This window comes from Diorhabda sublineata, chromosome 4 (genome assembly GCF_026230105.1).
Source record: "Diorhabda sublineata isolate icDioSubl1.1 chromosome 4, icDioSubl1.1, whole genome shotgun sequence".
NCBI lineage: Eukaryota > Metazoa > Arthropoda > Insecta > Coleoptera > Chrysomelidae > Diorhabda > Diorhabda sublineata.
The window spans coordinates 3,375,895-3,392,309 of record NC_079477.1 but is presented as its reverse complement, the minus strand read 5'-3'; the positions used below and the strand labels follow the sequence as shown (position 1 = coordinate 3,392,309).

Here is a 16,415-nt window from a genome sequence, read left to right as displayed (position 1 = left end):
TATATTAAAAAAATTTATGATTTCCATTCCGAGTCCGTTAAGGCGTTCTACCCAATCGATTTGCTTAATTTTTTTTTTCAATGAAAGGTATTAATGCACAGATCAGCCATCAACCATCGGATTTCATCCAATTTTCACCATTCTCAAGTTATACTCAAATGCGATTTCCCCGTGTACATTACTTATGGGAGTTTTTCAAATACACACGTTCTATCCTCAATATCTCAGGTTCTATTCAAGATAGAGACTTCGTTTTGGTTCAAGAACACTCGCTGAAAAACCTTCTTTCTTTTGAGTGTTTGAACACTCAAATCGGTTGAGTTGGAGAGGAGCTAGGCGCGGACATTCAATGTGGAGTTATGGATTTTTGTAGGTTTTTGGCAATTTTTCTACATTCAAAGATCTATATCTCAGGTTCTAATATAGCTAAAGAGTTCGTTTTGGTTTAAGAACATTCGCCGGAACACCTTCTTTCTTTTGAGTTTTTGAACACTTAAATCGGTTGAGTTGGAGAGGAGCTAGGCGCGGACATTCAATGTGGAGTTATGGATTTTTGTAGGTTTTTGGCAATTTTTCTGCAATTCAAAGATCTATATCTCAGGTTCTAATATAGCTACAGAATTCGTTTTGATTTAAGAACACTCGCTAAAACACCTTCTTTCTTTTGAATTTTTGAACACTTAAATCGGTTGAGTTGGAGAGGAGCTAGGCGCGGACATTCAATGTGGAGTTATGGATTTTTGTAGGTTTTTGGCAATTTTTCTGCAATTCAAAGATCTATATCTCAGGTTCTAATATAGCTACAGAATTCGTTTTGATTTAAGAACACTCGCTAAAACACCTTCTTTCTTTTGAATTTTTGAACACTTAAATCGGTTGAGTTGGAGAGGAGCTAGGCGCGGACATTCAATGTGGAGTTATGGATTTTTGTAGGTTTTTGGCAATTTTTCTGCAATTCAAAGATCTATATCTCAGGTTCTAATATAGCTAAAGAGTTCGTTTTGAATTAAAAACACTCGCTGAAACGCCATCTTTCTTTTGAGTTGTTGAACACTCAAATCGGTTGAGTTGGAGAGGAGCTAGGCGCGGACATTCAATGTGGAGTTATGGATTTTTGTAGGTTTTTGGCAATTTTTCTGCAATTCAAAGATCTATATCTCAGGTTCTAATATAGCTAAAGAGTTCGTTTTGAATTAAAAACACTCGCTGAAACGCCATCTTTCTTTTGAGTTTTTGAACACTAAAATCGGTTCAGTTGAAGAGGAGCTAGGCGCGGACATTCAATGTGGAGTTATGGATTTTTGTAGGTTTTTGGCAATTTTTCTACATTCAAAGATCTATATCTCAGGTTCTAATATAGCTAAAGAGTTCGTTTTCGTTTAAGAACATTCGCCGGAACACCTTCTTTCTTTTGAGTTTTTGAACACTTAAATCGGTTGAGTTGGAGAGGAGCTAGGCGCGGACATTCAATGTGGAGTTATGGATTTTTGTAGGTTTTTGGCAATTTTTCTGCAATTCAAAGATCTATATCTCAGGTTCTAATATAGCTAGAGTTCGTTTTGAATTAAAAACACTCGCTGAAACGCCATCTTTCTTTTGAGTTGTTGAACACTCAAATCGGTTGAGTTGGAGAGGAGCTAGGCGCGGACATTCAATGTGGAGTTATGGATTTTTGTAGGTTTTTGGCAATTTTTCTGCAATTCAAAGATCTATATCTCAGGTTCTAATATAGCTAAAGAGTTCGTTTTGAATTAAAAACACTCGCTGAAACGCCATCTTTCTTTTGAGTTGTTGAACACTCAAATCGGTTGAGTTGGAGAGGAGCTAGGCGCGGACATTCAATGTGGAGTTATGGATTTTTGTAGGTTTTTGGCAATTTTTCTGCAATTCAAAGATCTATATCTCAGGTTCTAATATAGATACAGAGTTCGTTTTGGTTTAAGAACATTCGCCGGAACACCTTCTTTCTTTTGAGTTGTTGAACACTCAAATCGGTTGAGTTGGAGAGGAGCTAGGCGCGGACATTCAATGTGGAGTTATGGATTTTTGTAGGTTTTTGGCAATTTTTCTGCAATTCAAAGATCTATATCTCAGGTTCTAATATAGCTAAAGAGTTCGTTTTGGTTTAAGAACATTCGCCGGAACACCTTCTTTCTTTTGAGTTTTTGAACACTTAAATCGGTTGAGTTGGAGAGGAGCTAGGCGCGGACATTCAATGTGGAGTTATGGATTTTTGTAGGTTTTTGGCAATTTTTCTGCAATTCAAAGATCTATATCTCAGGTTCTAATATAGATACAGAGTTCGTTTTGGTTTAATAACACTCGCTGAAAAACCTTCTTTCTTTTGAGTGTTTGAACACTCAAATCGGTTGAGTTGGAGAGGAGCTAGGCGCGGACATTCAATGTGGAGTTATGGATTTTTGTAGGTTTTTGGCAATTTTTCTGCAATTCAAAGATCTATATCTCAGGTTCTAATATAGATACAGAGTTCGTTTTGGTTTAATAACACTCGCTGAAAAACCTTCTTTCTTTTGAGTGTTTGAACACTCAAATCGGTTGAGTTGGAGAGGAGCTAGGCGCGGACATTCAATGTGGAGTTATGGATTTTTGTAGGTTTTTGGCAATATTTCTACATTCAAAGATCTATATCTCAGGTTCTAATATAACTACAGAGTTCGTTCTTTTCTATTATAATGATTCCTAATACTTATTTAATGGATTCGATGCGAGCGAAGCCGCGGGTAAAAGCTAGTCTTTACTTTTATGTTTGTTTTTCAGTTTTTACAAGCTTTTTTCTACTTATTGTAACAATTGTAACAATAAAACATTTCTCTTTCTCTCTATTAGTAAATGGTCGAAAAATATTACACATACTACGCTTTACAAATTCCTGAAAACGTATTTGATATTCCGGTTACAACAAATCCAAAAATTTGTCGAGAAACTTTGAGAAAAGTGTATGTTTTTAGCATAACTCGAATATCTTTACATAAATTTATATTTTTCCAGGCTTTCTTAGCAGCGGTAAATACCGGTCAATCAGATTTGCGAAAGGTGCTTCGAATAGAAAAAGGGGGTCACCAAGTGGTGTCCACAGGTCCTAGAGTTTTAGTAGATACAAAGAAAAGTAAAAAAACCACAGATACTGAAGACGTTAGAGAGTTGAGCGCAGTACGCGAAGACGGTAAAATCGTAACCGAAACACAGCGAACTACCGAACACGAAGAAGTTAACGACGAGGAATTGCCAGAGGATGCACCAGTACGAGATTTCCAAAAGGAGAGTTCACAAAGGTAATAAAATCATATTTTTGGTCTCAATTTCTAAAACCACGTTTATTTTTATAAAAGCGAATGAAATCTGCAGAATATGATGAATAATTAACTAATTCGAAAACTGACGTGGGCTCTTCACTTTTAAATGCCACCTTTTGAGTATGTCGAGTGATATTGCAGATTTTTCTAATTTATCCAACAAATCTTTGTGATTTACAACTATTCTAAATGCAAGTTTCGAATCACTGCACGCTGCTCCACAAGATTTCCTTTAATACTGAGATATGAGTTGAATTGAGGTAAATTACAATCTGATTTATAAAAACTAATCAAAGAATGTTAACTTCCAACATTAATTTGGAAATAATGCGCCTAGTATTATGGAACTGTGTCGATTATGAATTCTGAAGAATTAATCTTTTTGTAAAAAGGTGTGAACAATGCTTGTAAACAGAAAAGGACTAAATAAGGAGGTTAGCGAATGAAGTGGGTCTCCTCGACAGCTATTCAGTGTCACTTTTACCGAATGTAGTATTTCCTAGGTTTTTCCGAGAGTTGCTAATGCCTGAAATATGTTTTCTTGTAATTGAATCATACGCTTGCTTGAAATCCACAAAAAAAAGCTTCAGGTTTAATCCTTAGCCATATCTATTGTCCTGAATTGTCTTCAGTATGAAAATTTAATCATTTTTTGAAGCCTAGTCGATTTCCTTATCCTTATCCTGTTGGTTTAGCGTCTGCTTTTGTTCCCATATATTTTTAATCCACTCCCCAAAGGTTCACTTCTATTGGAATGCCGTTCCGACAAGCATTTTTGCCATTGTTCTTATTATCCATTAATTACTCTGCTTCCATTTTCAATGGTGTTTCTTCCACTGGTTCTTTCATTGATTCCTCTTCTTAAACTCGTCTTCATCGTTGTCTGTTTCATCATTTACCAGTTTTTATTATTTTCCAGCATGCGTTTTAATTTCCAATGTTTCTATCCCATTCTAAATAGCAGATTTAAATGAAAAAATAGTCGAAAGATTCAATATTATAAACGAATCACTTAAATTTCAACTTTCAAACTCAAACAAAATTGATTTATGACAAAGATGCTGTTAGTAACGTAAATAAGTAACATTACTTAACCTCGCAATTTTAAATATGCAAAATCGAGTTAAACAAACAGACCACAAATATTAGCATGTTAAAGTAACAGTTAAATGATAAACAAGCACTAACAGATGTTTTTTTTTTTAATAATTACAGTGCATCGTCGTGTTGTAAGCGGTTGTTAATTTTTTTTATTTGTATACACTTTCTTGCAATTATAGAAACATGAATCAGTCGATTAAATTGAACACTTTAACGACTGTATTAAATTTGATGCTGTCATAATAAAATATTGTTATTCATCACCACTTTCCTTACTCAAAGTAAAAATATATTACAGCACTTGAAGCCTCGAAGGCCATGGCTGGATTATTTTTTACAATTAAAAAAATTTGCAAAATCTTTAGGCTCTGTTTTGTCCCAACCACTCAATTCTTTGGGCTTTGATTATTTGCGTAATCTTAGTCTCGTTACAATACAATACAATTAATAACAATCTAAGGTTAATGAGGACGACGATGACTTTGGGACAACATGAAAAGGAATGATACAACAAACAATATCCTTGACCTAAAACAACAAACAAAAAGAAAAGATTGGATGCGGCAAACAAAAATAATAAGCCAGATACAAACAATTACAGCGAAAAATCAGAACGAAAGTTAGAGAAGCAAAAAATATCTGGGCAAATAAAAAATGTAAGGAAATTGAAGACCTGGAGAAGAACCATCAGGAACTAAACGTAATCAAACGGTACTAGTAAATGAGTCAAACAATCATCACCACTTTCCTAGGCTATGTTTTGTCCCAACCACTCAATTTTTTGGGCGTTGATTATTTGCGTAATCTTAGTCTCGTTACAATACAATACAATTAATAACAATCTAAGGTTAATGAGGACGACGATGACTTTGGGACAACATGAAAAGGAATGACACAACAAACAATATCCTTGACCTAAAACAACAAACAAAAAGAAAAGATTGGATGCGGCAAACAAAAATAATAAGCCAGATACAAACAATTACAGCGAAAAATCAGAACGAAAGCTAGAGAAGCAAAAATATCTGGGCAAATCAAAAATGTAAGGAAATTGAAGACCTGGAGAAGAAAGAACCACGATAGCTTTCATCTGCATAAAAAAATTGAAGAGTCAAACAAAATTATGGCAGATCAGCAAGAACAACTCGAGGCATGGTACAAATACATTAAAAACATGTTTGGTAACAACCGTACAGACAGATAGAATTAAAAATGCACTACGTCTGACCAAAAATGGGAAAGCTGCTGGTCCAGATAGAATTGATAAAATTTCTTGATGATGAACATGTTACATTAAGGTTCAAAACAAAATATAAGAGACAGGTAATATTCCCGACCTACCCAAAAAGTCAAATGCAAAACGTTGTAAAGAATACCGCCTTATAAGTCTCATGTGTCACGTGTTAAAGGCATTTTTGAGGATCATACACACTCGTATATGGAGAAGATTGGATGCTCTAACATTGGCGAAACTCAGTTTGGATTTAGGAACGGCTTCGGGACACGTGAGGCCCTTTTTGCGCAGTACAGAAATGTCTAGATCAACAGACAACCGTAATAGCTTGCTCCATAGATTACGAAAGGGATTTTGACAATGTGAAGCATGATATCCTGATTAACAAACTGGGACTCGATAGTAGAGACATCACTATAATTAAACAACTGTATTGGAATCAAGTGGACCAGATAAAGTGCGATAACAGTCTCTCGGAAAAAATCTAAATTATGACAGGGTTGCGATCTTACCCCGCTCCTGTTTAATATATATTCAGAGGCAATTTTCCATGAGGCTCTTGAAGACATTGAAATTGAGGAAATCTTGAACAATATTAGGTATGTGGATGACACTGTAATGACCAGATGACTACCGAAATTCATGGTAATATCGAAAACTAGTATTAATGTGTCGCTGTCAATTAATAACCAACCCATAGAGAGAATACACCGTTGTAAGTATTTGGGAAGCTGGCTGAATGACGAGTGGGACCCAGATGAAGAAATTAAGACAAGAATAGAAATAGCCAGGAGCTTAAATTGAAGTCGTTTCTCACAAATAATGACCTTAATCTGAGAACACGCTGGAAAATAACACAATGTTTTGACTACTCTACTTTATGGTGTTGAGAACTGGACTTTGAAGGTCTCCAGCATGCGTAAGGTGGAAGCTTTTGAAATGCGGCTCTTTAGATGGATCCTTAAAGTACCATGGACGGATCGGGTGACCAAAGACGAGGTGCTAATACGAATGAACAGAGAACGAGAACTATTAATCATTGTAAAGAGAAGGAAAGCTTCCTGCTTTGTCCACATTTTTAGAAATCGAAAATATGCCTTTTTACAGCTGATCATGGAAGGGAAGATAGAAAAATCTAATACGCATGAATGAAGGGGGCACTGGAAGAAGAAGTCTCGTTATATATTTCTTTCAAAATAGCATTCCTTGTTTTCTTGAAAGGTCTGAATTCAGTTGTTTCGCCATTCACCCCGAAGACTTCAATTTGATGCTTCCGGTGATCGATCAAACCTTATGAGTCCCCTGCTTCAGCCCCTTTTTTTCCTTAAAAAATATCTGATAGCCTTCCTCGAGATAATGCTTCGATCTCAGTTCAATTCGAAGTCAATTCCAGCATTTTTATGTTTTTTTTGGTAACACCTAAAAACTCTAAATCCTCATACAACTTTGTCGAATTGCTCATAGAAAACAACTCCAACGAATTACGTCTCTTGAAGCTGATTATCGTACTGATAAATTCATTGTAAACGGAGAAAACGATGAGCATAACCTCAATTTTCTATTTTGACAAGGTTCATTTTTGGAGCACCATTCACTAGATTGTTGACTAGTTTCAACGTCAGATTCATAAACCCACATCTGATCGCCAATATTGGGTGTTCTTCAACATATGTTTTGTCACCTATACTCGAAGTTGCAAAACATTTTGGTACAAATCTAGTTTTAACACGATTTATATCAAAAATGTTTGGTTTCGGTTCAAGAGATATATTGAGAGCCTCTGCTAAATCTCTGATGCCCTCACAGTGATTATCGAGGACATTTTTGTTAACACGACCTTCAAAGTTCAAGAAAATTCGTTGTACAACTTTTTTTCATAGTCAATATCGCCAGGAAAACTTTTCGCACTATAAATTAATCGAGATATATATATATAAAAAGTTTTGTCAGACCCAGTATAACTTAAATTCGTTATGTTACAGATATTTGAAAACGAGAGAACAAGAAGACGTCGACTACATCGCTGATGGTGTAAATATCGGGCACGAAATGAGGTTCAAAACAGAAACAATGGAGGCGGATCGTCGAGGAGATGGAGTAGATGAACCCGACTTATTTGAGTCTCTATCTGCAAGAGCCCGTAGAAGAGCAAATACCAGACAACCTTATAGACAGAGAGGTAATTAAAATTCTCCATTTTTTATTATTTATAACGAAAATTTGATTTTCGAATACCTATTTGTGAAATTGGTTTAACACTAACATTACCTTTTTATGAACTCAACATTTTTATTATTTATTTTGTAACAACAACATTTTAAAACCTTCAACTATTTCTTCCTCTGGTTTTCCACTGTTGGAAACTTTTTTTAACTCATCTGTCTTCTTCTTTTCTTCGCGTTCCGTGACTGTTATCGTTGATTGACTATCATATTGACGATCAAAGTTTGTTTTTACTGCTGAGTTGTTTTTTTAGATGCTAATCCAGGCTTCTCTTATCCATTATTTGGTCTTGCATTACCAAATAAAGAATATCGTAATTAACAAGCTTGTAAAGCAGTCTAATTTATGTCGCTTTAGGCTCTTAGATGAGGTTTAATCGGTTACACGAAGGCAGCCGTTCAAGTTACGCAGCAACCGCACCAGCAACCACAGGCTGCTCAATCTGGTTGCACTCCTTCTCAAACATACGGATTCTATCACATTCGGCAGCCATTCCTTATCAGGACTAACAACTCGACAAAAAAAACACAATGAATCTCGAGGATCGTTTCCATGTTCATCAAAAACTTTGAACTACAATCCATTCAAAGTTGGTGATTTTCTAGCTGCTCTATTGGCTGCTATGTTCGACAGAGAAGATGGCGACTGGTTGCGTAACTTTAGCTGCAAAGTCTTGCTCCCGCTTTAGCTCGAATCTCCTCGCTAGAATCCCATTTATTGTTTATTACGTACTTTGATATTTCTATTTGATCCGTTCACCGTGATTTTTCCTTCTGGTAGGTCTTGTTGTGTAGTTATGACCATAAACAGGATGGCGCAATACAACGTGCATAGTCAAAGATTAAATTGATTGAAAAATAAATGCAAAAGGTATAGTTAAAATCAAACAAAAGATTGTAAAGTTTATTCTTTGCGAAAATTTACAACCTCAGCCTGAAGATGTCAGCACTAACACATCAATAATGTAGTTAAACATCATATTTTTCTGAAAAATGGAAAAATTAAGTTTGAAATTGTTGTTAAATATTTTTTTTTTGACTGATGATTAGTGTCGGGATAGACAATCAACGATATCATCGAAAAAGTTCGCTAAAGGGCATTGGACGATCGTCGGATATAGATTAGAGCTAGAAGAGAGTATCGGCATATCAAAAGAACCCATTTCCCAGTTAACGACTGTAGAATTATGCATGCCAAAGCTATCCGCGCGTTGGGTGTGCGTTTGCTCATTTTATTGACGTGGTTTAAGCAAAATGACTTTGAGTCATAACTGTAAATGAAACGTGGATAAACTACTACACTCCTGAATCGAAAGAACAATCAAGATACAAGCAAAGACGATTTTTTCGACGCATCATTGCTTAATCATCATCATTAAGCCTTTCAATCCCACGTGGATTATGGCTATCGCTTTTGGCGATTTAAATCCTTTTTTTTTTTGAGGTGGATTACTCCTCGTTTTCTAATTTTTATTTTCTCTATAGTTTGTCATTTGTTTTAGTTGCGTTTGTTATTATTTTCCATTCTTTTCGTTCCAGTATTTTGCTTTCCAATTTTTCTCTGCACGCCCCTTCTTTTGATCATTTCATTTTCTTCTCATTCCCTGCCCGGCCCAGTTGAGCCTTTGTACATCATTGCTTAAAAAGTTAAATAACGACTTAATTTAAAGAAAAAGAAATTGCTTTCCGAACGCGACGCACCTTCTCACATTTCGGTGATCGGTATTCATCAGATCTAATCCCTAGCGACTTTTTCCTGTATCCTAACCTCAAAGTTTCACTTCCAGAAGGGAGATTTTATCGCATTAAGTTGAAAAACATGTCTTGTCCCTCGTAAATTATAGTTTATACATTTACTTGTATATATATTTATATAAATGTAATATAACAAACTTACTCACATTTATGTTATTCACACCACAATTTCTTCCTTGTAAACTAACCACTAATATCACTAATCTCCCCTTTGTAGGTCTAGAGGAAGTGGCGTCTCCGTTAGATCGCAAAGACGCGCTCACCCGTAAACCGCTAGATTTCGATCAAGAAGAAGAAACCCGTAAAGTCGAAACGTCCAAATGGTTAGAGCACCATTTCGGCAGCGATTCCCGTTCCTCCAATAATTCGACGGTCGAAGAGGAGGAAACCCCTCCGAAAACGAGTTTCTTTAACGTAACCATTAAATCGCAACCCTCTAGAACGGAACCCGTAGTACCCCACAATACATTTGTATCCTCGATTAAGGAGACTTCGAGAGTTTATAGTCCCGTTGAGCCGGAAAGGGACAGGAACCAAATCGGAGGATACTATAAAGGTAAGTTGTGTGGATTGGTATTTGGTTCTTGGCCCATATGTTTTCGATTTAAGAAAAATTTATTTAAACATCGCTGATATTCGTTATCTTTGTTTCAGGTATTAACGAATGGTCGGAGCACCGTCAGCACTACCATTACAACGATCAACGACACTCCCCTTCGTATCACACTCCATCCCCTTATTCCGGCGATCGTATGCGACGATCCCCTAGTCCCGATTATCGTCCTTCCCGCTCACCCGTTCCGGATTATCGAAATCAGCATTCTCCAACACCAGATTACGCTAGAAATCAACATTCGCCTATTCACGACTACCCTCGGAACACTAGGAAATCGCCTAATCGAGAAATAGTCACCGTCACACCGACTCCTCCTAGGAGGACGAAAAACGAAAGGCCACGGCAACGTATCGTCGACGATAGGAGCAGATATAAAAGCGAATATCGTAACGTAAGACGGGAGGATGAGAGGAGTCACATATTGGAACACATCGAAGAACCTCCCCCGGATTATTCGCCGCCGAGTCCTCCGCAAATGCCGAGCGGGAAAAGACAAAATCAAAAAACTAGATTCGCCGTCGAACCGCCGCCCAAACCTCCAAAATCCGGAAATATTATAGGTTAGTAAAATGTTTCAATTTTGACGAAATAAGCGCGTATACGGAATTGTTTGGTATCTTAATTCTTCGCAGCACATCTTGAAATTCGCAGAAAAACAAAGTACCACAGTTTACAAGTAGACGACTCCAACGCTGATTCTGGTAGTGGCAAGGTTACTTCTTCAATTTTCTCTTAAGGCAACACCCACTTTTATTTTTGTACGAGCACTAGAGGGTAAACCCTATCACACCAGGTTAATTCGAGTATTGCCTGCGCAATAAAGACGCCTGTGGATATTGCTTTTGAACTTCTGGATGTCGTAGTATCCGGGAAAGATACGTCTGCCTGTCGAGTAGATTTTACAGTTACTAGTTAGGATTATGTTGGACAGTACCACTGCTAGTGATAGTATGGGTAAAACAGATTCAGGTCATCGACGTTTCTATGGTCTAACCTGTTTATGGTAAACTCTGGATCGCCCATAACTCTTCTGTGTCGAGTCGAGCATCTTCAAGGAATGCTTGTAAGCCGAACTCCAAAAATAGATCAACTTGGGCCTTGTAGAAGAATAGTAGCGATTGCGGTGTATATAGTTTTTTGGTCTTAAAGAGAACTTCAAGTTCTTGTTAATCTGCATTAGCTAATTCGGCCACGTGACTATTCCAGGACATAATACTACCAACAAGCGAATTTGTAATGTAAAAACAGCCTACCTACAGCTACCTTAGGGTTTATACAGGAGATAAAGAGTCGGTGACAAGATGCAAACCTTCCTGAGATGTGACTATCGCTGGCGGCCTGGATGGATCAGTCTTTGAGGAAGCTACTGAGCCAGTCGATGAGTGAGGATGACAAACCGTACAATTTTACTTTATTTAGACGGTTGGCGTACCAAACCTTGTCAAAAACCTTTGATATATCCTTGGGATTGCTCATATTTCTCTATGGCTCCAGTAGATATGTTGGTGATATAGACCAGGAGATTTCCGGTTGATCTATGTGTACGAAAATCGTATTGATGGTATCTGAAGATGTTAGCAGACTCAAGGTATCGCTGGTTAATTGGTAATAGCTGGGAACATACAGGATAAAAGGGGACTTTTCAGGGTTTAATTACAGTGGCTTCCTTAATGTGCCTCTAAATTTCCAAGTTCGGTTTTTGCGATCTTTTTGCACTACTCCTTTTTATAGTTATTTAACATTATGTCAGATATAAAAACACTACTGTCGAAGCAATTAGGTTCATCCAATTTCACTGTTGTGTTTGACTAAACCTTAATAGTGGCGACGAGATAAACATTGCGCTATGAATGCCGATCAATTCGCACAGTTTCTAGCTGCGTTCGAAGAGGAACAGGACACGGTGATATAACAATCTACTGTCGCTTCGACTGCCGCCGTTCAAGCTGCTATTTCTGATAATGATCATGGTCCTTCAGATCAGTTCAATCTTGCTCTAATTCAATCCTCCGAATATCTCGATTCAAAGAAGAAATCCTTCAAAATCTATCTCCAGAGATTCGAAAATTACACGAAAATGAAGAATATTTCAACGAAGCCTGAAATGTGTCCACAGTTGCTTTTGAATTCTTTAGGTCCTCCGACTTATGACGTTCTTAACTATCAAATTTCTCTAATGGAACGGTGGCGACATAAAACAGGCGACAATGTTAGATTTGGCTCTTGAAAGACTCATACAGTCGATTGTTGCCGATTTTGGACCACGAAATTCATTCTGTAGCGATGTGCGACCGCGATTGAATTGGGAAAACCAGCGAAACGTGGTAGCTCAAGATGATGCTTCATCACCAAAAGTTGTTGGTTTAATCCACGTCGAAAGTTGTAGAAAATCATCTCACGCAAATGTTTCAAATATTTGCAAATAGTACACGTTCACCATTGTGTCAAATGTCAATGTCAGATTTGACATATTCACATCATAGCTGCCATATCTCAAAACACAAGTAGCAATCTTGGTGATTACTAAGTGAAAGTAATTAATTATTATTATTATCTAAAAATTTTGCTACTACTCCATGTTTCATCGAGGCAACGACGTTTTCTATCAAGGACGTGTTATTCTGTCGCCACATTTTAAACGAGACACACCATATAAATCTTTTCTCAGAATCACCTGCTTGAGGTTTGTCATTTTTATGTTTCCGCATTCCTCTACATGATAATATGTAAACAATTTATCAATTATATATTCATAGACATAAGTGTGGGTAATACAACGTATGATTTTAAAGTTGTTTTCCTTTGAAAGCAAACACACAGTCATCTAATAAAGAATATCATTTATTTGTCGATTTGTGATGTGATCTCGTGAATGTGCATGGGTGTTTCAAACTTAATGACAATATCGTAGGTAAAAAAAATATTATTTGATACAAAACTGTACGTAATTATTGCAAATAGACCGGAAATTAAAATTATTAAATAATAAAAATAACTGCACGAATTTATGGTAGCTGAAAAATTGTTCAAAAAATTCTGATTACATTTTTGTCATAATTAAAATAAAAAAAATGTTATGAAAATTTATTTATGTTTCAAATTACACTGTGAAATAATCTCTTAGTTTTCACGATGGGTCTCAAAAAAACAATTTCTCTTTTTATTTATACAGATATATTTCTTTTCTCTTCAAATTGTGTCCAATGCTCGAACCCATCAGTACGATCAACTGTTGATGGTCTAGAGCAAGGGTCTCCAAACTTTGAAGCCTTTGAAGACCAGGATAATTTTTTTCGTTACATCCCAAGGTCCAAAACAATAGTCGGTGAAAAATCACAATTCCATAAATCTCATTAGTGTTTTTTTGTTTCATTAGTTGGGGATTAATTCCATATTTGTTAGTTAATAAATAAGCTTAAGTTTAGATATTTTACTTGAGTTTTCTACATCATCAAACTTTTACACAAACACAGTACATAGTAACACATTAGTCTTAAGCTGTCGCGGGCCGGATCTGGCCCGCGAGCCGTAGTTTGGAGACCCCTGGTCTAGAGCAGGGTTGGGGAAACTTTTTGCTTCGCGCGCCAATTTTTCTTAACGAAATATATGGCGGGCCAAGTAGCATTACATTATTTATATAACCTTTTTACATTTGCAATTAATTGAACTCAAGTTAGCCGCGTAGTAAAAGGTTGAGGAGCACTGATCTTTTTGGGAACATGTGACATGTGGAACTGTTTTTGTTTCTGCACGATTTCATCATAAGCCGGTTCCATTTGTGATGCTGAATTGTTAACAATGGAAAAAGGAGGTCATCCGAAAGCCCATTACGAAGACAATTTTTTCTTATTTTCATTATTGAAAACGTTTGTCTGCACAAATAGCTTGTACAAAACGTAGCCATTATTTTTTGGGCATCCGCGAGCCGGATTTCAACGCTTTGCGGGCCAGAGACGGCCCGCGGGCCGTAGTTTCCCCTTCCCTGGTCCAGGGGCAGCAGATCTTCTTTGAGCACGTCTGGGAGTGTCGCTCCTTCCAATTTTACGCGGGGAATATGTTAAATCTATTCGAAATTGTTGTTTTGCCGTTTATGCTGTTGAAAAGAACCCCAAACATTTACAACGCACAAATCAAGCAATTTTTTACTTTTCATAGTTATTTAGTGTCGCCCAATGTCAGCATCCATCAAATCCACACTACCTACGGGTCTGTTGTAGACTTTGATAATTTTTTGGGCTCCACACCATATAAAGAGGATGCCAAATATACAAGACTGTTATCGTTGAACAAAAGAAATTGGACAACCGTCATATTCTGTTAAAAATTCTTCTACAGTCCCCCTTAGACTTTTTTCCATACTGTTGTCATCGGTAACGGGGTTGTTTGGAATACGACCTTTTCGTATTGTCTCCAATGCAAAAATAACCTTTTCTTCAGCTCAGTCTAATCAAACTAATAACAATATTAGGATTTGCTCCAATATCTATCTCAACAATTACGTTTTCTTGTCCTGAGAAGATTCCAAACTTGTAAGCTAAACCATTTTGAAGCCCCATTTTTTGGGTTTTCGAAAATTGTATTGAACAGTTTATCTCTAGCAAATCAGGCGACCGTGGAGGTCAATCAACATCAACATTTCTTGAAATAACTTGAAACAATCCTGGTTGTATCTTATGTGGTCCCATCTTGTTGATACAACATGTTAATCAAGCCCTAAGCATGCAGTCGTGGCGTTAAAAAGTTTTCAATCATATCACGATTTCAGTTTCACAGAAGTAAGTTCCAATGATTCCTCCTGACCAAATAGCACACCAGACTGTCACTTTTAATGGATGTAAAAGTGACTGATGAATAATTTGAGGGTTTTCCATTGCCCAGAACCGACTATTCTGATTATTCACATATCTATTCAAATGAAAATGTGTCTCGTCATAAAAATCGGTGTTGTCATGGGTGAGTTGGTCTTCTGGAAGAAGCTCTTGTGTCAACTGAAGGAAATAAAAGCAAATCCTTGTGCCAAATTGTGGCCAAAGTTGTTCTTTAAAGACCAAGCTCCTGAGTACGGCGTCGAATTGAGATTGATGGATTGTTTTGAACACTTTATCGAGCAGCAATAATGTTTTCAGCCGATCTTGCAGTACGTTGTGGTCTATCAACTACAGTCCCTCTTTCTTCGAAATCATTCACTACACTACACTTGTTGGCACGTTGTTTCTCTCAAAAATTTCACGTAACTTTCTCATCATCACAGTAATCGTCGATTCATTTTGATAAAATGTTTTAACGACTAAAACACGTTGGATTATCGTCTCTACTTCACGACTGCCAAATATGAACTGTCAAAACTAATGTTTAACAAAATGGCGGCACAACAAAGTAGTATACCCTCCCGGCGGACACCCGGTATAATAGTAAAGGAGCACGAAACACAAAATTGATAGATAGCTCTACCGTAATTTTCTTCATATCTCATTCTAATACACGAATTTTATTAAAAGTGCAGTCTAGGATTACTTTGTCTGTGGTTCTAACCCATCAAAAAACGTCCTTCGTAAGGTGACGATTCTGCGCAATAGAGATTACGTGTTCCAACCGGACAGTTACTTGGTTGACAACAAGTACTGTTACTAGAACCGTACATAACCAGAGATTGAGCAGAACATATCATTTTTAAACGACGCCATCTGAAAGTTGTTCGTTCTGTATTCATTTACATACCGAAAGTTGCGTTTTGAGTGTTCCATGTATTGAAAGTGACAGTTCCGTACTGCAAAACACTTTCGGGACGCTCTGGAGTAGACAAGTTTGACTTCCTTAAATGTGACAGTTGACAGTTTCGTTCTGTATTTATTTATATACCGAAAGTTGCGTTTTGAGTGTTCCATGTATTGAAAGTGACAGTTCCGTACTGCAAAACACTTTCGGGACGCTCTGGAGTAGACAAGTTTGACTTCCTTAAATGTGACAGTTGACAGTTTCGTTCTGTATTTATTTATATACCGAAAGTTGCGTTTTGAGTGTTCCATGTATTGAAAGTGACAGTTCCGTACTGCAAAACACTTTCGGGACGCTCTGGAGTAGACAAGTTTGACTTCCTTAAATGTGACAGTTGACAGTTTCGTTCTGTATTCATTTACATACCGAAAGTTGCGTTTTGAGTGTTCCATGCAGCG

General features: G+C 37.0%; 1 protein-coding gene across 8 annotated transcripts in view; it reads left to right on the top strand.

Moving 5' to 3' along the window:
- Positions 1 to 16,415, top strand: part of LOC130442900 (zinc finger CCCH domain-containing protein 13) — a 100,090-nt gene that overhangs the window by 74,272 nt on the left and 9,403 nt on the right. For 6 of the 8 annotated variants that reach the window (XM_056777297.1, XM_056777295.1, XM_056777298.1 and 3 more), the window contains 4 exons: positions 3,010 to 3,293; positions 7,632 to 7,828; positions 9,844 to 10,182; positions 10,281 to 10,802. In XM_056777297.1, coding sequence (XP_056633275.1) covers positions 3,010 to 3,293; positions 7,632 to 7,828; positions 9,844 to 10,182; positions 10,281 to 10,802 — 1,342 coding nt within the window. The remainder of the gene's footprint in view (positions 1 to 3,009; positions 3,294 to 7,631; positions 7,829 to 9,843; positions 10,183 to 10,280; positions 10,803 to 16,415) is intronic. The other 2 variants (XM_056777302.1, XM_056777301.1) reach the window with 1 other exon arrangement.